Source organism: Perca fluviatilis, chromosome 14 (genome assembly GCF_010015445.1).
Source record: "Perca fluviatilis chromosome 14, GENO_Pfluv_1.0, whole genome shotgun sequence".
NCBI lineage: Eukaryota > Metazoa > Chordata > Actinopteri > Perciformes > Percidae > Perca > Perca fluviatilis.
In genome coordinates, this window is record NC_053125.1 from 11395751 (window position 1) to 11422620 (window position 26870).

The 26870-nt window shown below is 41.7% G+C and overlaps 1 protein-coding gene across 1 annotated transcript; it reads left to right on the plus strand.

Annotated features, from left to right (window-relative positions):
* The first annotated feature begins 1133 nt into the window (after window positions 1-1133).
* Window positions 1134-26501, plus strand: ppp1r14bb (protein phosphatase 1, regulatory (inhibitor) subunit 14Bb). The gene is made up of 4 exons (XM_039822732.1): window positions 1134-1776; window positions 23289-23372; window positions 23473-23505; window positions 23626-26501. Exons 1-4 carry the CDS (start codon window positions 1576-1578, stop codon window positions 23692-23694), a joined length of 387 nt encoding a protein of 128 aa, XP_039678666.1. The 5' UTR covers window positions 1134-1575; the 3' UTR covers window positions 23695-26501.
* Window positions 26502-26870: the final 369 nt, after the last annotated feature.

The window sequence follows — 26870 nt, forward strand, 5'->3', positions numbered from 1 at the left end:
TGAAAATCCAGCTGCTGCAGTCACAGTACAGTTTATAATCTTAGAAGAGAAAAACAACATTTTGCAAACATGGAATACATTTAACAATTACTTTTTTTGTAAACTGTGAATTATAAGATTATCTTTTCTTATCTTACCTCATCAAGGTGTGACCGTGTGACATTTTGTCTGTAGGCCTTTACCTTTTTACACATTCCAGAGGAGACATTTGTCGTAAACTAGTCAAATGAGCATTCAAATACCATGTGTTTGAAGCAGTTAGGCCCCTGGCCACACAGGCAATTTGTGCAAATATTGTGTAGTCCGGGGCAAAGTATGTCTTTAGTGTATCATGGTTTGGCTCTTGGTGAACTCTATGACTAATAATAGGTCGTGTAAAAGTCAAAAGGTTTGTCGAAGTTTGGTCACAGTGGAAAAAGACTTATTTATTTGAGAATTCCTATATGTTATTTCCATGGCCTAGGCAAGTGCAATCAATAGCCTATTCGTGAACATGAGCTTCTCTCTCTCTCTCTCTCTCTCTCTCTCTCTCTCTCTCTCTCTCTATCTATCTCTCTCTCTCAGCCAGAAACCAGAGATGTAACTGTGATGTCATCAAGTATAAAGTCTGGAGCTGCTCCATAGACAATGAATTTCATGGACCCAGAATGCTTGTTTTCATTTTTTTTTTATACCCAATGAGCTTTATTCTATTATAGTGTTCTCATTTCTCAAACAGAAAATGTTCCCATATAGTCAGAACATTCTCCTTAGCGCTCTCAGTGTCATCTATAACATCTTTCCCAATTCATTGGAGCAGTCACGTTATACTTGTTCACAAATTTGAGTTTTAGCATGTTAGTTTTTGGAGTTGTGAGAGAGGACTGTAGACCATATAGGAATAACACAGGAATTTGAAAAGCAGTAGAGCATATTCTTCTCTTGCCAAGTGTGTGAAACTGTGTTAACATGAGAACAGATGGGCTCCGGGGGGGCCACATGTTAAAGTTAAGGGAAATAGGGTATGAGAAGGAAACCAGAGAAAGGGGGAGTTAACTGGTTTTCAAAGTTGGGGGGGGGGAATCAACATTTGCTCTTTTCTTTTCTTTTTTTTCAGTCGCGCTACGTCGGATGCGCTCGAGTCAGTCAGAGAGCGCGCACGCACCTCTCGTGGGGACAGAGAGAAAGAGAGAGAGACGTGTGATTTCTCTTTGTACTACTGAATGAAGAGTTGAGGCCGGCTCTGCTACTGCTCACCTCTCCTTTTTTATATAGAAGCAGTGTTTGCATGCTGTAAATAGCCCAATAAGCCGGTTACACTGTTCGTTTCGCCGTAACCGTCGGCCCGTTTTGTTTTGTAGACGCGGCCAGCTACTGCCAATGTCCCTTTGAACGATTTTGGACAACAAAAGCATCAGGTCCAACGCTGTTTCTTCGGGGATTCCAACTCTCACGTTTATCAGCCGGGTTTTTTTTTTTTTCCAGTGCGGAAAATCAAGCAGCAGCCCGTCCACAGACCGCTTCGCCTCCTTTCCGTCGCCGCTTTCACACTTCCACACCTCCAGGGGAGATTCTTTTCTCCCAAACCGAGCGACCATGGCTGCAGTTACAAGCCCGGAGACGAGCCCTCAACCCCGGGTATATTTCCAGACTCCGGCCGGGACCACGGAGGAACCGGAGACACCCGTTCGCAAGCAGGGACGCGTAACCGTCAAATACGACCGTAAGGAGCTGAGGAAGAGACTGAACCTGGAGGAGTGGATTATCGACCAGCTAACGGACCTCTACGACTGTGAGGTAAAGACCCTAACAATAACCGGCCTCGAAACCGATCGAACGTATCGATCAGGCGGCCCTTCTAAGTAATAGAGCTCTACTGTATAGCCTAATAAATCAGTTTATCAGCTCTGGGGCTTGTCTGTCTGTCCAGTCCTAAAGCAAACTGTTGATAAAAGAACATTAAAAGGCCCTTTGTCGCTGATTTTGGCCTAGCCTCGCTTCTTCTATAGCCTATAATAGTATCTGGGCCATATGCAAGTAGATGATGTAGTGAAGGCGGAACATTATGAAAGAGTGTGAACATGACAGGAAATAAAGATTTCATGTCAGACATTAACAGTCAAATAAAGACCGTGTGGTTTAACTTCAGCCCCACACCCACAGGTAGGCTCAGTGCAGCTGATGCAGCTTTATAGCCTTACCATGAAACGGACCGCCTCTGCTCTCGGTTCTGATTGGCTTAAGTCGTTTTAAAGCACACCTGTGAATTCATTTAATGAAGTATTAATAGCTGACTGTAAATCATACTTTTGTCATTAAATGCATTGTTTAGCTGCTGTTTGGGAGCTGTTTTGAATGGAAAACCAAGCAAGCAGCACATCATTCCAATACAGAAATGAAGAAATCTTTGGTTTATCTAGGCTGGGACCCTTGTTGCACGCCCTTCTCACCTTTCTTGTCTCTTCTGATTGCAAACTTTTAAGGAAAGTGAAGGTGGCAGTGAGGGAGATACTTTCTTCAGGAAGGTGTGTTGGGGGCAAATGAGACAAATGAGGTGATACTGATGAGTCTGGGTGGGGGGTCCAGTTGTCTGTCTTGTCAGAGGGGCGGGGGGATGTATAATGACCCCTGGCTATAATAATGACTGAGTATAACCATCAGTGGAAGCCAACTTTAGAGTCACTCTGCACTATCACACATCAAATCCTACACTTGGTCATTGCGACACATGGAGAGCCATGCAGTTCTAATGTAACCTGGCGGCAGCGGTGATGCAGCTACTGGCGTCAGTAGTTGCTAAGCTCATGTCGTCTCTGCTGAGCTGGCATTGACCCACATTCTATTCCTAGCGTGACGAATACACAACGACTTAACAGGTTTGGAGAATTCCTAGTAGGCTAACGGGGACAAAAAGGCAAGGAATGCAAGAGGCTGGAAGAAAATCCACTCATATTTACATAGGCTGGCCTATAGAGGATAAAAAGTTTTTGCCGTTTCGGAGCAAAACTTTCAACAACTCTCAAAACATTCTACTTATCTCTTCAGCATCCCCTGCCGCACACAGACATACAAAGGGATGGCCTGGCTGTTGCTATAAAAGTGGAGTTGTCTTGTTGCAGACAGGCTGGACATTAACAACAGACGCAACGTGATATCATGACTTCGTGTAAACATACACGCCACTTTCCTAAAGACAAGTGGCGTGTATGTTTACGTGTTATCTGTACGCATTTTGAGCTATCCGCGTGTATGTCTACGCTGTATACAGCGGACGGCAGTCTGCAACGTCACAGCGCAAACATACATGCCACGTGGCGTGTTATCGCGAGGCTACGTGTTATCGCGAGGCTAGGTTTAGGAAACGTGATATGCGGGCTGGGTTTAGGAAAAGAAGAATGGGGTTGGGTTTAGGAAAAGAAGAACCGGTTGGGTTTAGGAAAAGAAGAACCGGTTGGGTTTAGGAAAAGAAGAACAGGGTTGGGTTTAGGAAAAGAAGAACAGGGTTGGGTTTAGGAAAAGAAGAACCGGTTGGGTTTAGGAAAAGAAGAACCGGTTGGGTTTAGGAAAAGAAGAACCGGTTGGGTTTAGGAAAAGAAGAACAGGGTTGGGTTTAGGAAAAGAAGAACAGGGTTGGGTTTAGGAAAAGAAGAACCGGTTGGGTTTAGGAAAAGAAGAACCGGTTGGGTTTAGGAAAAGAAGAACCGGTTGGGTTTAGGAAAAGAAGAACCGGTTGGGTTTAGGAGAAGAACAAACGTGGAAACCTCTCACGCGGGATACGATGCCCGCTCTCCTGGGTGAAAGTCCTGTAATTCACACGCAATCGCAAGGTAATGTAAGTCAAAGGAGGCTAAACGGCATTGAGAAACCCGCTAAAAAGCGAGTATGCGTCTTGATAACACGCTAATAATGCCATACGAATTGGCGTGTCATACATACGCCACTTCATGAGATCAGTCTGACAGACACAACACCTCTCTTATCATCTGGTGTGAAAACCAGATTGTATCCAACTGTCAATCAGGTTTTAACGGCAGGTATAGAGATATCCTGTGACATATGAATAATAATAAAGTAGTACGGATACCACAGAGCCCTGCATGCCAGCAGAGGCGATTAAATGGCCTAGAGAGGATTTTAAAATCAATGTGCTGTGATTGTCTGCAGTACTGTGTTCTAGTATGACCTTTTTATAATTCACCAGAAGACAATCAAAGTGGTGAGTGATAGCAGACAGTGCACAAGGATTTTCAAGGATGAATATTTCTCTTTTGTTAGTGTAGATAAATTCATTCATTCACCCATCCATCCATCCATCCATCCATCTCTCATTCACTAATCCAGTCAGGCATGTTTTTAATGCACAGATGCTTTGTTGCTTAGTTTGTCTGTTTTTTTTTGAGCAGACAGGATCACATAGAGTCCATAAAAGCCTTAGGAATAGGTGTTGCAGTAACAGTGAGGTTATGGGATTATGAGATTATTCTAAATAAAATAGAGGATATTGATTTATTTCACATTTTTGGACACATCTCTCATTCATCTCAAATATTGATGCCTATTTTTATTTATTTTTTTGCTTTTCATTGTTCTGATTCTGTGTCTGGCTAGGCTTTTAGACAACAAAGAGATTAATTTACAGTCACTGATAGAGACACATTGGGCTCATTTAGATGGGGAAATGTGGAGCACGTGCTACTCAACAGTGTAACTGGAGAGGCAGCTTTAGCCGGTCAGGGAGCAGAGTGGGAGAACCCTGTTCACTGACAAAAGATCTGAAGCATGTGGCCTGGGATTTTACTCCTTTTCTTTCACCTCCCTATATCACTCCATTGCTTCATCTTTCACTCATTTTTCTTGCTGTGTCTGTCTTTTTGTCATGCCATAATCCGCCTTGTCACCCTTCATTATTTCCTGTCTCACTTTATTTCTCTCCTGTCTTGGACACATATTTCTGCTATTAATAAGACGGCATGGGGTTTGTTCAACAGGGAATTCATAATGAGCTATTTTCCCCATTCATATAATCCCTTTAAAACATGCTACAAGCAGTCAGCCAGTCTTTTCTGCCAGCCTGGCTTGTCAGATATTCATCCAGCCACTTAGTCAGTCTATCAGTCAGAGTTGCTATGGGTAATAGTGAGGAGCCGAGCCTTCCATGGCAACAAGGCGGGGATAAATGTTTGTGTTGGTTAACCATGCAGTGGAAAAAAAAGGTCCATTTAGTAAAAGTAAAATCATAATTTCCAAGAAGCACCTGTTTTTATTATTTTCTTTCAATGCAATATTAGAACTAGATCCATTCAGTTACGTATTATATTCCTGCAGTTGATGTTAATGTGGCATTTGCTTTGTTAAAAAAACAACAACACTGGTTTTGATATAGTGCCCAATAGAGCAGTAATTCCCATTGTTAGTAAAGGGGTTACTTGAATTCATCTGATAGGGTTGTGGGGTTACATAAGACTACAATATAGAGGCTCAGAATCCCACAACTCCAGCCCATCTCCCACTTTATATTCTATTAAACCCAACGGTAAACTGTGTTAGGTTGAAAACATAAACACTGAACTGGCAGGAAGTGTTAGGATTTAAAAGTGTTATTGGGCACATAACAAAATCGGGGAGTGTTTCTTTAAGGATAGATGCCTTTTTAAACTGTGTACACTTTCTGTGCTGTTTATTGAGCCTACACTCTATTACTGGCTTTGTATATACAGGTGCTAAGTGAGTTTTGAGCTCACTCTAGGGAAAAGAGAAGTGTGTGTGTGTGTGTGTGTGGGGGGGGTTATTACCCGCATCAAGTCCACAACTCCACTTCTAGTAAAACTGATCAAATTTCACAGCAGCCTTGGTATCATTTCCATGGCAGTTGTGCTGCTAATTGTTAATTTGCCAGTAAAGACTTATTCTCTCTCAGTTCGCTGGGTTTTCTGCTTATAATACACTGGGGCTGACCAGAAGCTACATAGTTAACAGTTGGGCGAGTGGGCGGTCCAATCCCTAAACTCCAGGGCCCTACGTGGCCACACACACACACACACACACACACACACACACACACACACACACACACACACACACACACACACACACACACACACACACACACACACACACACACACACACACACACACACACACACACACACACACACACAGACACACACACACACACACACACACACACACACACACACACACACAGACACACACACACACACACAGACACACACACACACAGATGGGGACACGAGAGAACAGATGCAGAAAAGGAGAGCAGGAATGCAATAAACGGGGGAAGAGAAGGAAAAAAAGCTAGAGGGGATGGCAAGAAGAGAAGGAAAAATCTGAAGGAGGAGGTGGGGCTGTCACATAGGGAGAAAGTGTTTTGTAACATGTGTCCTCTGCTATTGCTTTAATATAGTAGTAGTGCCTAAAGCCCGCTTTTCTTTACTGAGGCAGCACTCGGATCAGGCACTAAAAACAATCCAGTGACTTCTGACAGCTGAGTAAATGAACAAAAGTACTTTTTCTCACCCAAAAAAAGTCTAAGTCTTAAGTCTAATGTTAACAGTGCAGTAAAGGAAGTTTGTAAATTGATTATCTATCGTGGTCTCAATCAATAGAAAATTAAAGAAGCGATGGCTACAGCCATGTCAATAAAAACACAACATGCATCCAAGTGTTGTGTGTCCATGCAAGTAAGCCATTTCAGCCGACACAAACACACACAGACACACACAAACACACATACACAGTGTGCAACATTTGCTTAAACCTTTACACCTAAAGGTCTGAATACCAATCAGTATTCCCCTGTTTCACTCAGTGTGCGTAAGAGGGTGACTACAAAGAGTGGTTGTTACACAGCGGGAGTGAAAGACTCCAGTGTGTCTTTGTAAACACCCCCCACAACAACAACACACACACACACACACACACACACACACACACACACACACACACACACACACACACACACACACACACACACACACACACACACACACACACACACACACACACACACACACAGGCATGCACACATTGTGTTAATAGCTTACATGTGGTCCTACATGTTGAACAGTTCTTTTCCTGTTTGATTAGGGGTGAGTCAGCATGTACTGTAGCCTGACCCACTGACTGACCATGTGAGCAGTTTTAAGACACCGAGTGAATAAATCCACCCGGCAAGAGAGGAGGGAGGCTGCCGAGAACGTTGTGAGTGAGGGAGACCAAGCGTGTGTTTTGGTTTGTGTGTGACTAAGATCGGAAGGAAGTAAAGAACGCCAAGCGAGAGAAGGCATGGATGAAGAAAGAGAGGGATGGAGAGAGAGAGAGAGAGAGAGAGAGAGAGAGAGAGAGAGAGAGAGAGAGAGAGAGAGAAAATGGGGGATGTGAGTCATCCAGGGGAATGTCTATGTATGTTGTCACAGGAAATGTGTGCGAGAGACAAACACACAGAGTACATAGGAAAATGGAGAATATTAACACACCAATCAATACACACCTGTTGATTCACACAAACACACTCACATGTCGGTCTTGGTTAAGTACATTTGCAGTTGCGTTATGCGCAGTTTAGGGTTTCTTTTTTAGCTGTCAATCCCTTTTTAAAAGGGCTGTTTTAAACATGTGAGTCAGGTTTGAGGTGAAGGTTTGCCTAATGTTAAGATAAGAGATAAAGGAATGTAATGCACCACATGTGTGGGGGTCAGTTCTGTTGGCAGATTTATCATTTTAGCCGACAAGAAATCCTCCCTTGTGACTTATTTGTCACATTGCATCCTCCTTTTACCAAATCTGTTTGCTTACATTTCAAGAGTGCATCAGATCATGCTATCTGCAGATCACATATCACTCATAATAATATTAATAATAATGTAATAATACATTTGATTTGTTGGCGCCTTTCAAGACACCCAAGACACCTTACAACATTATTAAAAACAATAATAAAAGCACAACAAATGTATCAAGTAGTAAAAAGTAAAATCAAGGTGACTAGTTAAAACATTTTAAGGTCCCATGACATGGTGCTCTTTGGATGCTTTTATATAGGCCTTAGTGGTCCCCTAATACTGTATCTGAAGTATCTTTTATATAGGCCTTAGTGGTCCCCTAATACTGTATCTGAAGTCTTTTATATAGACCTTAGTGGTCCCCTAATACTGTATCTGAAGTCTCTTTTATATAGACCTTAGTGGTCCCCTAATACTGTATCTGAAGTCTCTTTTATATAGATCTTAGTGGTCCCCTAATACTGTATCTGAAGTCTCTTTTATATAGACCTTAGTGGTCCCCTAATACTGTATCTGAAGTCTCTTTTATATAGACCTTAGTGGTCCCCTAATACTGTATCTGAAGTCTCTTTTATATAGGCCTTAGTGGTCCCCTAATACTGTATCTGAAGTCTCTTTCATATAGGCCTTAGTGGTCCCCTAATACTGTATCTGAAGTCTCTTTTATATAGGCCTTAGTGGTCCCCTAATACTGTATCTGAAGTCTCTTTTATATAGGCCTTAGTGGTCCCCTAATACTGTATCTGAAGTCTCTTTTATATAGACCTTAGTGGTCCCCTAATACTGTATCTGAAGTCTCTTTTATATAGACCTTAGTGGTCCCCTAATACTGTATCTGAAGTCTCTTTTATATAGACCTTAGTGGTCCCCTAATACTGTATCTGAAGTCTCTTTTATATAGACCTTAGTGGTCCCCTAATACTGTATCTGAAGTCTCTTTTATATAGACCTTAGTGGTCCCCTAATACTGTATCTGAAGTCTCTTTTATATAGGCCTTAGTGGTCCCCTAATACTGTATCTGAAGTCTCTTTTATATAGACCTTAGTGGTCCCCTAATACTGTATCTGAAGTCTCTTTTATATAGATCTTAGTGGTCCCCTAATACTGTATCTGAAGTCTCTTTTATATAGACCTTAGTGGTCCCCTAATACTGTATCTGAATTCTCTTTTATATAGACCTTAGTGGTCCCCTAATACTGTATCTGAAGTCTCTTTTATATAGACCTTAGTGGTCCCCTAATACTGTATCTGAAGTCTCTTTTATATAGATCTTAGTGGTCCCCTAATACTGTATCTGAAGTCTCTTTTATATAGGCCTTAGTGGTCCCCTAATACTGTATCTGAAGTTCTCTTTTATATAGACCTTAGTGGTCCCCTAATACTGTATCTGAAGTCTCTTTTATATAGGCCTTAGTGGTCCCCTAATACTGTATCTGAAGTCTCTTTTATATAGACCTTAGTGGTCCCCTAATACTGTATCTGAAGTCTCTTTTATATAGACCTTAGTGGTCCCCTAATACTGTATCTGAAGTCTCTTTTATATAGACCTTAGTGGTCCCCTAATACTGTATCTGAAGTCTCTTTTATATAGACCTTAGTGGTCCCCTAATACTGTATCTGAAGTCTCTTTTATATAGACCTTAGTGGTCCCCTAATACTGTATCTGAAGTCTCTTTTATATAGACCTTAGTGGTCCCCTAATACTGTATCTGAAGTCTCTTTTATATAGACCTTAGTGGTCCCCTAATACTGTATCTGAAGTCTCTTTTATATAGACCTTAGTGGTCCCCTAATACTGTATCTGAAGTCTCTTTCCCGAAATTCAGCCTTGGTGCAGAATCACAGCCACTAGTGCCAGTCCCACAATGAGCTTTCCTTAGTATGTGCCATTTCTGTGTCTGCAGCTATTGAGGAGGAGAGGGGGGGGCAAGGTGGAGGGTGGGGGTGTGGCCTTGACCAACTGCCACTTTGCTCGTTTTAAAGCCTTGATGTCTCTCTCTCATGGGTGGGCCAAATTCTCTGGGCGGGCAAAGCAGAGAAAGGGGATAATAAATATACAAGCATAACAAAGTGTGTGTGTGTGTGTGTGTGTGTGTGTGTGTGTGTGTGTGTGTGTGTGTGTGTGTGTGTGTGTGTGTGTGTGTGTGTGTATGTGTGTGTGTGTGTGTGTGCGGCGTGTATGCATACATTATTCTTCTATATTTTTTGGATTGTCTCATTTTCTTTTTTGTTTGTCATGATCCTTGGCACATGCTCTGTCTGTATGTGTTCGCCAGCGTAAGCTGCATGTACAGTACTGATTGCCCAACACCTCTGCACCATGTAAAAGCCTTCAGTATTATGTTTCAGCATTAGCTAACCCTGATGAACTCATCATTCCATCCTCTTGTCACACACGTTGGGCTGTCAGCCAGGTGTAAAAGGTTTAAACAAAACCATTTCACCTTTCAATGATCACATGTCAAGCGGGGCAAATTTGGAGCATGTTTTACGGAACGCGGCTGCTTGCAGCAAGTCTAATAGCAGGCGGTAACTTGTTTAATGTTATGAGACAGTTTACAGACTTGAAAGCCGGTTGTTAATTCACATCGTCCTACGAAACCGTTGATTTTTGCTTCCATAAATATAATGACTGATGTATTAAAGCACCCCTGTGCCTCTCTGCACATTATTGTGAATGAGCTACAAGGTATCACACAGGTACTTTCAGACAAAAACTCTTCCTGGTCCAAACCAAAGTCTATTCACTGTCATTTCTTTTAATTCATTCATTTTAAGACTACGTATGCTTTTGGTAGCTGTTATGTGAAAGCTCTAGCACCCCTGAGGAGGCTTTTTAAAGAGAGCATGGGTATAATAGTGATGTAGTTTGGAACACAGGCCAGTGTTATTACCATATGTGACTCCAGGGTGTTGCTGCTGCTGTAATAGTGCTTTTAAATGAGAGATGAATATGAGGTTTTGGTGATGCGTGTTTTTATTGGCCTGCATGCTGAAACTAAATTAAAACCGACAAAGCCATTGTCCCAATATTGAATAGTTGCGACTAGAGTTGGCAGCAGCTGCCTGGCATACATACATCTTTGGTACAGAGTCGTCCTCATGAAGTCTCATTGTAAGCAAAGCCAAGTGCCTGCAGGTTGAGTGAGGCAACACAGATCCACTCAGGAGTGTATTTTAGTCCCAGGAGGTGCATTAGAGCAGACGCCAGTGGAGCTGTTGTTGCACTGCAGGGAAGCATATTTCAGTATATATCTGATTGTGTTTGTATAATGTGTTTATTGTACTTCTTGTACGCCAATAACAGACAGTGCAGGAGCTGTGCACAGTGTCTTCCCTGCTAATGTATATTCAGAGGAGTTGATGGATGATAGGGTCAGATGGGTTTACAGGAACAGACTGTGTTCAGAGCTGTGGCACTGTGTTAGCAGACACTGATCAAGAGTTTGCCAGGTTAGAGCATCGGTGCAATGTTGGCTTCATATGTCCTCCATGATGTCACCGCTGTGGGAACGTAAGCTTTCACTGTATTGCAACGTGGAAGTCATGCGGCAGGATTCTTGTTAAAATGGCGATGGGAAGAACTGGATGTGTTGACAGACGGCTGGTAGGCAGATACTGTAGAGATAAAAGATGAATGAGGTGGAGGAATAATGTCATTTATGATAGTATATGAAATTCTAATTATGTAGTTTCATATTGTTCATCTAATTCAGTAGTGAATCATAAAAACATTTACTTACTTTACATACGTTTATTCCTTCAATTTGCATTTGGTCATTGAGCAGGAAGGAAAAAATGACCATATTTGGGCAAAGACTCTGACTTACATATTACTGATTCATCAGGAAGGGGTCACTCTCTTTTTTTCTCTCTTACACACTCTCTCGTCATTCACCTCTTTTCCATATTATAAAATCTGATATCTGAAATGTGATATTGGGTGGATTATCACTTTAATCTATTACAATTGGATTCTGTAATTGCCATAAAACCCACCAACACCTGGAGGTGAACCTGGTACTGAACACACCTGAGGAGAGTACATGAATTGCCAGGCTGCTAAAAGAAGAAATCAGTTTGAGAAGCAAATGAATGATCCTGTTTGGACATACCGTTTCTTATTAGGGTTGTTGTTTCAGGCCATGTCTTGTCTTGTCGTGTTTGTTTTATATAATCTGCTGAAAACTTGTTACTGTTTGACTGAATATGGAATTGAACCATAACATCCACTTATTAGATTTCCCAATGTATTGCCAGTGTTTGAGTCAGCGTCAGAGGTTGTGTTGATGATTGATCTGTATTAAAGTCTAATCCCCTTTGAAATACGTGGGGATTACATCTCAGTAATGGCAGAATGAATTAAAAGGCTCTACAAATAAACAGGGTCATTTCTGTGGAAAAGTGTGTGCAAATTAATGGGGGAAAAAATATTTCAATGGAACCTGAACAACCTTGTAGGATTGCCAAATGTCACTCCTGCCTCAAACTGCCAGAATAAAGGAATAAGTCATTCAATGCATGACACGGCAAAATCAACAAATGAATTAAGGGCCCTTTGGTTGTGTGTGTGTAGTACCCGCCAAGAGTGACATCGTGATAATCTGGTCTAATCCCTTGTATTGTATTCTTAATTTAATCTGCAAGTAATCTTGTTTTCAGTCCAATTGTAGTGGTAATGACTCTTCTGGCTCGTGTGTGTGTGTGTGTGTGTGTGTCTGTGTGTCTGTCCTTCCTCCCTTACTTTATCTGTAAATTATTGTTCCTGAGTTTGTTTTATTTGTACTTGATGTTGATGACTTGTAATTGATGTAAGGAAAAGGAAAAATCCATTTGTTAGAGCACCTCAGGCTACTTTTTCTCTAACGGTCCCAAGATATACACACACACACACACACACACACACACACACACACACACACACACACACACACACACACACACACACACACACACACACACACACACACACACACACACACACACACACACACACACACACACACACACACACACACACACACACAGATATCAGACTGTATGAATTTGCGGAGCACCATGACTCCTCCTCAGATCTGTCCTCCGTTTTCTGCTGCAGAAATGACAGACTCAAGAGGAGATGGAGAGTGGAGGTGGAGGGTAAAAGTGGGCACTTGAGATGCTGCCGGGATCACCGTGTGTGTATGATAGAGAGAGGTACAGATAGAAGCTGTAAAGAGCTGCATGGAAATTGAAATGTTAAAAGTTAGCAGCCAAAGGTGTTGTGTTACATTTACTGTATTTGCCTTTACCTAACTGACAGAAATGCAATGAATTTGCTTTAATGTTACACCATTACAAGGATTGACTCATGATATGCTCCTCAGACTCTGATGTTTTTACAGTCCTTAGTGCTAACCACTTGTCCCTGTGCTGCTTCACCAGTGATCACCAGCGGTACTGTGATGTCTTTACACTTTGGTTTTCTTTTGACAAAGTTTACGTAGATGATGCTTTTTATTTGCCTGACAAGCTATGGTAGCTCTTTCAGCCTATCCTAACCTTTTTATCAATGCTGAATGTGCCTCTTGCTGTGGCTGGAAAAGTGAAATGCATCACTTCCAGGGATTTTTCTTTTTGCTTTAAATTTGACTTCACAGTTGGGTGTAAACTGAGCAGCAGCAGTGACAACCTGTGGCCCTCATGTAGTAGTTAGTAAGCGTGATACAGCAGCAGAGCTTCGGGCCCTGGCGCTACGGCGCGGTTGCCAGTACAAGTCCTCCCGAGGCTGGTTGGGACCCTGAGGGACCAGCCGGCCTGTTTTCCCTGGAGTAGCTGCAGCACAGACATGTCCAGTCTACACACAGAAACCACTGAACCGTTCAGTCAGGCCAAACAAGCCGATGTGTGAATCATTCAACCGTACTGCGAGCAGCTATGACTTTGGGCAGCTTTTGGGGGGAGTCAAGCTTGGGTGACACTCTATATTTTAACTCTCCAAATAGATTTGTAGCAATGTGTGTGCATGTGTGCACACTCTGGGTGCATGCAAGGCCAATCCATATCTTTTAGCAACTTTAGATTTAGCTAGCCACTCTCTTCTTTACTAATATATCACTTTACTCTATATTAAATGTCTTTTTATATATATATATATATATATATATATATATATATATGTATATATGTATATATGTATATATATATGTATATATATGTATGTGTGTGTATATATATATGTATATATGTGTGTGTGTATATGTATGTGTGTATATATGTGTATATGTATATGTGCTATTGTTGCCTTATTACAGTGTAAGAACTGCCAAAACTACTGTTCTTGCCTTCTAATTATAGTGATGAATGTTTCCTGGCATCATATGAAGATACGTTCTGTGTACTTGGAGCCTGTTTGGTTTGGCTTTCTCCTGCAATAAGTACTCTGAAGCCACACACACACACACACACACACACACACACACACACACACACACACACACACACACACACACACACACACACACACACACACACACACACACACACACACACACACACACACACACACACACACACACACACACACACACACACACACACACAATGGCAAGCCCACATCACTACCACCAGACTCTGGAGGCTCTGGTTCTTTTTACTTTACATGACAGATTATCAGTAGTGAGATAGCAGGAAGGCTGACAGGGCTGCAGAGCCTAAACATATGGAGGCTCTGGTAGGATGTCCTCAATGAGGGGTACATGCTGTTTTAGGAGGGGTTTTTAATAGAACAAAAACAATCCTTACTCACTGCAAGGTGTGTGAAAGGGGACAGAAAATCTGACTGATAAAAGTTCTATTTGCTAGTATCTTTCATGGCTGTAAAGCAGTTAGTTCAGTTCTACTGTTTTTCTTATTTAAAACTGGACAATATATTCTTCCTGGGAGGAAAGACATTCAGCTGATTAGATGTGCAATAGAGATTATGATTACACACACACATGAACAAAAGGTGCGCACACACACACACACACACACACACACACACACACACACACACACACACACACACACACACACACACAATGTTACATGCACACTACAGACTGGTTTAAGTACATTGCATTGTACTGATTATGGATTGTTGTGGTTTATCATTGTGTGCATACAGTAGCCAATCACCACTTAGATTAATTGCGTGCGCAGACACACTCACTGTCAACAAACACACACAAATATTCTCTCTCTCACACACACACACACACACACACACACACACACACACACACACACACACACACACACACACACACACACACACACACACACACACACACACACACACAGCCACTTCCCACAGATATCGTTCTACCTCCCCTCCCCCGCTATCTCCCAAGGTCACGTGCCCAGACAGGAAGTAGCTGGGTGCTCTGGTGTTTTAACCCCTTCATTGCATAAGAAAAGAATGAAAAGGAGACCTTTTTAATCTTATGTTCGAGGGGATGGGGGGGTGGCGTCACATATTTTGTGAGCCAAACTGGTTCTGGGAGGAAGGAAAATAAGTGTTTGGAGAGGGAAGCCAACAATGTCTGTTATTGAAAGAGCTGCAGATTCCTGATAAGCAATCGTGTGAGGGAGAGGGAGATAGAGAGAAGATGGAAAGCAGCAGCCGATGACTGACACAATGCATCCCTAATCTCCACACCCTTGTTGACCCCTCTCTCTTATATTCTCTCTCTCGTTCGCTCACAAGTGCCCACAGCACGGTGGCCTACATGCTATGAATTGCCCTGTTAGAGATGCACTGAGAGTGATTTATAGGACAGCAGCACAGAGGGGTAATGCCAAGCAGACAGGAAGGGCATCAAAGGAGACATAAAGATAAAGAGACAGAGGGGGAGAGCATGACAGGAAGCGGGTTCAAGCCCAGTATTTTTCCACTATTTTTCCATGCTGGACTCTAGTTTTTATAGCATATATAAATAGGTGACTAAGTCATATTATCAAGTACGATGTTTCTATATTGGCATATTCATCATGACCAATGCTCAGATATTATCCGCAGGTATTTGCACGTTATCGGACAGCATAACTTTAACTCCTTAATACATTTCTATGAGCTTGTTCTGGGAAGTAAGTTGAACAATTACAAAATAAATCACAAAATGCTTTTGTCTTTACTGTCTGTTTTAGTCCCATGTTCGGTGTGACTCAACTCTAGTTTTCTTGCATAATATTTCTGGCCCAATCGTGTTTATTTAAGAAACGGGCCTGCACATGCATACGACGTGTGGATTCAAAGGTGTGCTTATCGGCTCTGCGAGTCTCTGTATAATTAGTCAAATAGATTTACGTGATTTTTTTTGCACAAGCATATTTCATCTTTAAGCTGCCACTATTCTGAACTTGAACAATGCAGGACTTGTTTTTTTTCTGTGGGGTAGACAAGACCACACTAGTTTCGAATTGACTGTCAGATTTCATCTCCTTTTTTTTTTTTTTTTACTTGGATGTTACAGAATATTTAATCAAAATTCTAGGTTCTTTCATCCGAGCGTTTTCATTGGCCTTTAACCACGCTTCTGTTTTTCCACCTGCGCTCGCCTCTTCTCTTCTCTTCTCTCTCCCTCGTTTCTCTCTCCCTCCCTCGCCTTTGTCCGTCCTTTAGCACACCTCAGTGGGTGACTTGATGTTCTCTCTGTCTGTGACGCACCAATAATCCTTTTTCACAATCGCAACCGAGCTTTCAAGTATTGACGAAGCGCTGAATGATTCATAGCCCAGGCCTTTTGATTTGGACCATTAGACAAATATGAGTAAAGAACAATCCGGTTTTCTCCATAAAAAAAATGTTTCTACATGCTTTTTGAGTGCAAATAGGCAGAAAATCCAAGCAGATGCTTTGGTTTCAGACTCTTAGCTCTTGAGTGACTGAGCCAAACCAATTGAAACAGATTGATACTAGCACCCTTCTTGCTCTGGTGACAGGGATGTGGAGCTGTAAAGTTGTTGTGTGGATACTTCTCTCAACTCGTGAGAACCGAAACACACACTTAAGAGCCAAACAATCACAGCTATGCCTGTGCTCACACTGCCTGCAGAGTGGCTGTGTCTGTAACTTGTCATTGTCAGCATTCACACATATTTTGTACCCGTGTCACTGAGCCAAGTCAACCGGCATGGGGTAATAGTTTTAATGGAGCAGCATGCTTCAACATGCACTCACTCACCCACTCTATAATGCAAACCGATTAAACACTCCGCAAAAACACACTTTCCTGCTTGGGCTGACCTCAATACAGTAAGACATTAAAAATAGAATTGGAAATGAAAGACCCATAGTGTTAGTGTAGCAGTGTAAAAATGGTTCCAATTGTCAACCTCCCCCTCTGCATCTGTATTTCTCTCTACAACTATTCAATAAAAAGAAATAACAAGCAAGTAGCATAAAAGAAGCAAATGGCGTAGAAAGGAGTCTGTTTTTCCCCAGTCAAAACAAGCACACACACGGAAATTGGAGTGAGTGGCGACATTGTACAGCGCCACGCGGCCTACTTTTCCTACTCCTTCCTCATCCTCCATCCTGCCAGCTCCAGCCATCACTTCCCTCTGTCTCCAACTTCCTCCCCGTTCCCTCATTGTAACTGGCCAAAACATTGTTTTTATTGCAAAACGGGCGACTGGCCATCCGGAAGTCTGACTATTTTTATTCTTGTTTGTTACTGCGGCGGTAGGAAAGCAAAAGTGGCCATTTGTCACTCATCGTCCAGCGTTTGGTAAACCTCTCTGTAATGCTGTACATTTTAATTACTTTTTTACATCTCCCTTTCTCTCTGGCCCTCTTTCGTACACTCAAAAACGCAGTTTATCACAGGAATCAGCTATGTAGTGCGTTAGCACTGGAAGAAATAATGTGTAATCGTTGTCGGTGGCCTCTGTGACCTACTTACAAACAAAGCTTCCTACACAAAAAGGCATTAACTTATATCCACCTTATTACACTGAATATGGACCTGTATTGTCATTTCATTAGCCATGTGTCTATACGTACGTGCCTTAACTTATTTTACTACTTACTATGTAGTACTATTTATCTGCATAGTTCATCTCTCTCTGTGCGTAGCATGTAACTGCATTGTTTGTCTCACAAGTAAACATTCACAGTGTTGAAAGCTTTTAACGTGTGTGTGTGTGTGTGTGTGTGTGTGTGTGTGTGTGTGTGTGTGTGTGTGTGTGTGTGTGTGTGTGTGTGTCTGGCTTATGTTTCTCCTGTGAGGGAGCTGAATCTGGCATCTGATCTGTCCAAGCCTGCAGCCGCTATACACAGCCCTCTGCGAGAGGAATAATAGTACTATGTGACCTACACATGCACACAAATACGCTCTCATACTGTCACATCTCATTCTGCTCTGTTCCGTAGGCAGCCTCCAGTAAGACAGACAGCGCTGTCTCTCAGCTGCGTTGTGGTGGTGTGTGAATCATATTCACAAGCTCGTTGGGCAGAGTATAATTAAATTTAAAGACCACAATAAAATATGCCTTTTTTTTTTTAGTAGCAGTTTGTTTCTCAGACAATGCTGGTGGTCCAGAATGACAAAGGCAGTTTTTAATGACATGTAGCATAAACAGAACCACGAGTGAAGTGCTTAATATGTGGGAATTATTTCATAGGCCTTTTAAAATACTGTTGGCCTTTTGTTCAGTAGTCTAGAGTAACTATGGGAAATAAAAGTCGTCTTTCTTTTTACTTTTTTTAGACTCTTGAGTTGCTGTGACTAGTGAATTCCCCCAGTGTGGGAGAATACAATACAGTTTATCTTGTCTTATTATAAACTACACAGTGACTCCTTTTAATGTATCAAACATCCAAACTGCTGATGTTTTGTGGATTTGCTGAAACTGTTCCTGGTTCAGGGTACATCAGGTTTTGAATAGATCCACACTGCTTTGTTCACAATCCTGCAGTGTTTGCCAATATCTTGTAGGCACCTTTTAGTCCAGATCACATCTGCAGCCAACAGTAAAATCCCCTCCAGACTCTAGACTGGTTCAGTAAGTCAGTCTGGAGGATTGTTTTGGAAATCCTCCCTCGTGATTCCCTGCTTTCTTTGTGTCTCTTCTCTGAAGCCTTTCTTCCGGGCTTTTTCAACATCCCTCCCTCCCTCTCGCTTTGCTCCACTCAGCTGCTCCCTCTTCTCTTCTTCTCTTCTCGATATGCTCCTTAACCTCTTACCTTCCTTCCTCTTGGCGTTCCCTCCCCTCCCCCCATCCCCCCCAGCAGATTGAACAGTCGGTCTCTTAAATCATCTTCAAGTAAGCTGTATTAAATGGAAGCCAATGTGTAGCTCTTACGCTTTTCAGGAACGGCAATTAGTGCATTACATTTACCTTCTAAGTAGACCCAAAGTAGAAATATAAAATGCTGTTAATGTAAGAAATGAATTGGCAGGAAAGCATTTAAAACTGTAGATTACAGTAAAGAATTGAGTTTCTATTTGTTGTTCCTTTGTCTTCTCGCCTTTCTCACGTTTTCTGTCTTTGCTTTCTTTACTGTATCATGTAGTAGCAGCACATGGAGCCCACATGTTGTGCAGAACAGTCTTTGTGTCAGACTTCACAGCCTGTACTGTGTGTGTGTGTGTGTGTGTTTTAACAGACCGCGTCAGTATGTCTGCAGTCGAAGCATGTGTGCACCTTTGTGTCTCTTTCAAAGCTTTAATTTTGAAATTCTATAATACCAGAGTGTGTTAATAGTGTACTCCGTGTACTTGTGTCAGTATTTTTGCTGTGTGTGTGTGTTTTACTCTGCTGACAGTAAGTATGTCTGTCACCTCCAGTCTCCATCTCACGCACACAGGCTGTCCTGCTCAGAATGAAATCCCCACAACACACACACACACACACACACACACACACACACACACACACACACACACACACACACACACACACTTGATCTAGCTCAGACTTATTAATGCTTATTTTATAATTCTTTAATCCATGTGTATGTGAGGTGTGTGTGATGTTGAAGCCTTGTCACTTGAAAAAAAAGTATCATTCGGTTAGAGTGTGTGTGTGTGTGTGTGTGTGCGTGCGTGTGTGTGCGAGATGGAGTAGGGGGCAGTTGGGCAGGTGCAGAGACAGCTGGTGTGGGCAACTCCAACTGAGGGGGAGGACGAGAGCGAGGGAGAGATTCCTAGCGAATGACATGAATATAGGGTAGCAATTGAGCTACAAAAGAAGGGGAAACGAGTGTTTAGTGTGTGTGTGTGTGTGTGTGTGTTGTTGTTGTTGTTGTTGTTGCCAGTGGTGAACCACTTTGATAGCGCACACACTGAGCTAGTGTGCTTGAGTGAGACAGATGGAGAAACGGAGAAAGAGAGGGAGACTATTAAAGCACTTTTTATAGAGCGACAGATTAATTAGAAAGAAGGGAATTGATTGGCTAAAGGGAAAAGGCGTGGCGAGAAAGGGAAAGAACGAGACAAAGACAAACTTACATCTTACTCACTTTTACTTATTTAAAAAGCCAAATATATCTGAGCTAGTGGCAAGGTTGTTACATGTCAGCTCATCAGTATCAGGCGATAGTAGTATCAGGCGATCGTTGCTTTGCTGAAATTTAAGTGTGCATTTTTATTAATTGCAGCTATTTCTGTTTAGGTACGAATGGATGAAGTTATTCTCTAACTTTCTGTGCAGTTCTAAACATCTAGGATGATTCATTGGAGTGGATTTGACCCTTTTGAGATTTACAGCAGCGTGTTTTCACTTTAGGCAACAGCTTGACAGTCAGCCGTTTACAGGCAAGCTTTCAATAATGCACTTAGTCTAGTTATTAAGCAAAGGTTTGACATGTTGGGAAATACGCTTATTTGATTTCTTGCCAAGAGTTAGATGAGAAGATAGATGCCACTCTCATATCTGTACGCTGAATATGAAGCCTCATCCAGCAGCCACTTAGCTTAGCTTAGCATAAAGACTGAAAATAAGTGAAAACAACTGGCCTGGTTCTGTCCCAGGAGAACAGAATCCCCTAACCCTACCTTAGGTAACAGGTTATATCTCCTTTGTACAAAAAGTTAAAGAAGAGGAAAGAAGAAAGTGTAAAAATGACCAGATTGAGGTCGGCAGATTAATTGATAATGACCATAATTGTTAGTTGCAGCCCTAGTGTACAGTGTAGCACCCCTGTTGAAACACTGTCACCTCCCCGCTACTTTGTTTCCATTATGTTCTGTAGGATTTTAAACCGTCAAGTGAAGCTGTGATTTGCATTGCAAACACTAAATGCTTGCTCTTTATACAGAACAAGCATGTTCACAAACTGTGCGCATAGGCAAACACATTTTGCATTTAAATAGACATTTTGTTCTTTGCACCCTTGAAAAAATATTATTTGAAAATATATAGGCCTATTTTTCAGAGTTTCTTTGTCTCTCTTCTTTTTTTCTTCGTCATGTACAACAAGCGTGGTAATGGAAGGACACCGCCCTCTAGTGTTCAGAAATGGCCATTCATCAGTCACTGTAACACGTCATACACAGAGACAGAAATACCAGTGCTGGACTATTTGCAGACAACCACATAACATAAACACAGGGACTAGGAATAGAAATGATGAGGACGACTTTTATCCATGTGTCCATGAAATATAAGAGAGAGAGAGAGAGAGAGAGAGAGAGAGAGAGAGAGAGAGAGAGAGAGAGAGAGAACACTGAGCTGTTGACTAGGGATAGAGCCCAGGCCGATTATCGGGCCGTTTTTTGGCAGTTTGCAGATTATCTGTATGTGCGTTTTATTTGCCTGATAACCGATTAAGTTAATTCATTAAAAGGTGCTCTACATTGGCTCCGCTACAGCTCTGTGTCTGTCCCTCTGCTTCGGTTTCACTCACCACTGAGTCTGACTTAATGTCCCACAACTCTATCCGACTATCTTTTACTGGGTTTTATGTTTTTAATTTTCATTGTAATAGGCCTTCCCGATGTAAAGCTATACAACCTAGCATTTGAAATGTCCAGACTGCGTGAACACTGGAGGAGAAAAGACAATGAACTAAGCTGGATCAGTATTGAAAAAGAAATGGCTGGCCGCTTCACACCTTTGGACATTCTCTCACATGGACCAAAGACGAACGGACATGGACATTCCTCAAACCCAGTTCTGGTTCATTCGAAATCAGTCTGGAGAGAAGCGCACAAGTTATGTGGAATATCACACTCAAGACAATCATATGCATGTCTATAGCATAATACGGATATACGAAGTGGGAAAAGGTCTGTTTATTGGGATCAATGGCATGTACAAGGAATTCATAAGATAAGCGACATGTATTCAGAAGGAAGACTTGTGACCTTATCTGATCTGGTACATAAGTATAAACTTGGGGTATAAGGGTAATTTCTGGAAATATCTGCAAATCAGAGATTGTATCACCAAAGGCAAATTTACTCAGGGTAGAAACCTAGTAATAGAATTTATGGAACTACCAAATATAACACACAGGGCATCCCACTTTTACAAGATCTTTAATGGGTTACAAAAAGGTGCATGTGAAAATCTGAAGATCATCTGGCATAAAGACTTAGAGTGTGAAATAAGTGATGAAAACACAAATCCTGTCCGACGCAGGGAGGTATATAAAGGAAGCCAGAGGAAAGTTTACTCGATACAAAGTGTTACACAGGTTCTACTTTACTCCTGCTAAACTTTATAGGATGGGAATAATGCCCAATGACCTCTGTTGGACCGACAGAGACAGGAACATTTTTACATGCACTCTGGGAATGTAAATTGGTAAACCCCTTTTGGGAAAAAGTTGTAGAACGCATAGAGAAAGGCCTAGGTCTTATTATACCTAAAACACAGAGGTTGTGCCTGTTAGGGGACCAAGCAGAATTATTAGAAGTTTCAAAATATGATTTGGCAGTAATAAAAGTTGGGGTTGTAACGGCCATTCAAGTGATCCTACAAGTGTGGAAAAGTACCTCCGCCCCAGAGTTTAAACAATGGCTGGAACTTATGTCAGAAATTGCATCATATGAACACATGCTGTCCAGAATTAATAATGAAAATGAGAGATCATGGGATCACTATTTTGCCTATGGTATTGCTGGTATATAGTAATGATAAGAGATGTGCCACTGTGGTCGCTGGACTCATTCTCTTTTTAATTAATTTTTGTTACTACTTACTATTATTGCTTATTTTGATGATCCAAGTGTATGTATGGGACGTCATACATATTATTATACCACAATAATGCTGTCAGTTCTGTTCTGATTGACTAACACTCAATAAAAGAAAAAACCTGAATTATATAAAAAAAATAAAAAAAATTCACTGTAAATGCATATTGGTTCCAAATATCCGTTATCGGTTTCACTAACTACTAATAATTGGCATCGGCCTTGAAGAACAAGTATCGGTCGATCCCTACTGTTGACCAACCAACCATGATCCCTTCTTTCTAAGTACACTTGTAGGTGGTCTCTAACTGTGCTCATCTCTTGTTCCACGTGTTCTAGGAGGAGGCCATTCCAGAGCTTGAGATCGATGTGGATGAGCTGCTGGATATGCCCAGTGATGTTGAGCGGGGAGCCAGGGTCAAGGTAGCATACAATTCTACGCTTGTGTAAAAGCACGCAAGGACACACACACACACAAAAGCCGAGATTTATATTCATATTCATATTCTTGTTTGTTTTACAGGACTTGCTGGTTGACTGTTTTAAACCTACTGAGGTAAGATCTTTCCCTCTCTCCCATCCTCCTGCCCCCTGACATTTTACCTTATCTATGCACTGTGGATTCTTTTGGTTCTGAATTCCCCTCATGTGTTTTGTCCCTCCTGTCTCCCCGTAGGACTTTATCTCAGAGTTGCTTGACAAGATCCGAGGGATGCAGAAGCTCTCCACGCCTCAGAAGAAATGATGGCGTCCCTCCTCCTCCTCCTCCTCCACACCCACACCCTCCCCCTCAGCCCTCACCTCTCGTCTTCCTCATGTGCTTTCCATCTTTTTTTATATTTTGATGTCAGTTTTCTTCCATTGAGGTTCTTTCACTGAACCTTGTTTGCATTACACCCTCCGCTCTAAACCCCTTTCTTTTAATCTATTCTTTGCCTCGGATCCAGCCCCATAAATCACTTTTAATTTTCATTATTTTGTGACCTTCCCTTGTTGTTTGTTGGACTCCCTTACTAAAAAAAAAACATCAGCAAGGAAGAAAAAGTAAAGAACGCGTAATGATAAGCAGGCGAAAACAACAAGGAGCGATTCGTTGGTCTTAATCCAGGCACTCTCCTTCCGCCTCTTTCTCACTCCTGCTCTTCCTTCACCCTTTGTATGGCTTTACTCTTCCTCATCCAGCTCTATATTCCTCCCACCCTCCCTCATACCACCCTCCATATGTCTGAGGAGGAAGAGAGAAGAGGAGCAGAGACGAGACGAGTCCCATAATTACTGAGACTGGAGCGGCTGAGAGTGGGAAGAGGAACAAGAGAAAGAGTCTGCAACAGCAAAGAAAAGAGTGGAAGGGAGAACGACGAAGGGGGAAACAGCCAATCAGCTTGAAGCAGGGCCTAATCATTGCTTAGGTCTCTACCAATGAGATTCCTTATCTTATTTGTAAGGGGTTTAAACTTTTTTTTTGGGGGGGGGGTGGTGCAGTCTTTTCAGATAATTACCCCCCTTAATCAGAGGCATTTGCTACAGTGGTGCTTTTTTTTCTCCACTTTGTCATTTTGGGAAGAAAATCTGAACCTCTGACCACAAAGAATATGTGTGGTATATCTTTAGTCCAACAAAGAGGGAAATTGGATCCCTGGAAATAGTGCTTGAACCTTTTAAAAAAAAAAAAAAAAGAGTCACTGGTTGGCTGCGGTGGTCATACGGTCCAACCAATTTTAGACTAAAAATCTTCCTTTGAGGCTTGTGTAGAAGTAGCTCTTAGGTTGGGTGTTCTTGAATAGAGTTCAAATTCTTGGGGGTGAAAAAGTACGTTTTTCTTTCCTCAAATGTGTAGTGCAGTTGTAAGAGAGGCTCTTTAGAAGTCGCTGCTGTCCAGCCTGCACATACATACTGTATGTATGTCTGTGTGTTGCTAAATGCTACATGTTGCTACATAATGTACAGCAACAGTCATAATAGGAGTGTTATTTTCTGGCCTGTATATTCTGCTGTTCTGTATGACAAATTTAGATTTTTAGTAGAGGACTGGTTCCTGTTTTGTTTTTCTGGATGCATTTTGTCACACACACTGACAGTCCGACAGGGGGACCCAGAACAAAGCTGCCTTTTTTTCTCTGTCTCTTTCTCACTCTTCTCCTTGTGTCTTAGGAATTATTCAGTCCACCACATTGTTTTGTGCTTGGCAGACGTCAGTTCAGAACAGTCACACATACATGCAACTCTGAAAATGTCTTCGGAGCTTCAAGTTGGTGTCGGGACTGTTCTCTGCCTGTCAGTAGACCCACTAATGATGAGACATCTGAATGGGAGGGATGGAGGCCACTGTTTTACATTGAAGCTGTCTAAATGCATTCACCCTTCATTTTCGTCTTTCTCTCAAACACACACACGCACACACACACACACCCCAAATGCTGAGAAAGAAAGGGAGAGAGACAGGTCCATTATAGCTGTCACGAGATGTGTTTCTCCGCTGCAGCTGCCAATCATCTCTAAGAATAAGCCATCTGTTTCTCATCCTGAGCCAATCAGATCAGAGACGGAAGCCCATCGGCCAATTGGAGAAGCAGTAGCATTTGCTGCGATTCCTGTGACCAATTGCTAACACCTGCGGTGACAGCAGACCTCCACTGTCTGTCTCTGTCTCAGCGCCAACACACATGCATTCATACACACACACACTGGCCCATTTCCCTCTTGCTGCTCTGTTATTACTCCCTGGCATCCCCTCTCTCCTCCCACCCATTTCCATCCTTTTGCCCACCCTCCCTCTATCCTTTCTTCACTTTCCTTTCCTTTAAAAAACAGATGTTGCCTTAGGTATTATTTATGTTACACAAACCAAAAAAAAAACGGGAGACATTCATTTTTAAAAAGGTAACGCAAACTGCTAAACCTGTGTGTTACTGAGCAGAACTGCGGCATGTGGACCTTCTGTCGCTATTTTTTTGTTTTGAAAAAACAAAATGAGATTCTGTTTTGTTTTTTAGAAGTGAGTGTTTAATACTTAGGCCTTTATACAGTGATTTTGTTTAGATGAAACAATGTTCTTTACATTTTTCCATTTGAATACTGGTCTGTTTTTATTGTGATCATGACACTTCTTGATGCCAGGCCTTGGATTAACATGTAGTTAAACAAAAATCCCTTCAGATACACTTTGGTGCGATTGCTTTTGCCTTCCTGGTGGGGTTTCCAAATCAAGCACGGTCTGCATTTTTGTAGACATTGGATTGTACCAGGCAAGCTCAATCAGAAGGTGAATTTGAGTGGATTTTCATTTCTAAATCCAGGTTTGGATTATATCTTCTGAGACTGTTATTGAGAAGTCTGTTTTTTTACTGTTTGGGGAAAAAAAATGCAAAAAAAATATATACTGATTATCATCGTGATGCTAAATACAAGAGCTAAACCATGCAGATTGAGGTGTTTTTTGGACAATGATTAGATCAAACCAACAAACAAATGTAGCAATAGCAACAACAGGTCTTGTTTTTGCCCAATTTTGTTACACTTTTATGCAACTTTAATAAAAACATGTAAAATGGACATATTGTCTGTCTTCACTGGGTCAGTTCTCTGCTTCATATGCTTTATAGGCGATTATACAACCATTTATTAGCTATTGAGATCAACAAAGCATCATTAATGAAATTTTATAATCTGTGTGTGATGAATTCACTTACACCTTTTTCATGGAAGACATATTGACAGGCACAGATGTAATTAATACCATTAACATGGGCTTAGTTACATCAGTTGTCCCTGTAAGTCAGTGACCAGCATACACAATATGAGAAAATATTAGACTTAATTAATGTTATTAGTTCCACCTGTAGTTTTCCTACATTGACAAGCCAAAATGTCTGCCATGATAAAAGGCCTATTGTTCAAATTATATGAATTCCACCATTATTT

Bases quoted from the DNA above. Each gene is read 5' to 3' on its own strand.
- ppp1r14bb (XM_039822732.1), top strand. From the start codon at position 1,576: ATGGCTGCAGTTACAAGCCCGGAGACGAGCCCTCAACCCCGGGTATAT. The intron at 1,777-23,288 runs GTAAAGACCCTA...CACGTGTTCTAG, and splicing joins CGGACCTCTACGACTGTGAG to GAGGAGGCCATTCCAGAGCT. The intron at 23,506-23,625 runs GTAAGATCTTTC...GTCTCCCCGTAG, and splicing joins ACTGTTTTAAACCTACTGAG to GACTTTATCTCAGAGTTGCT.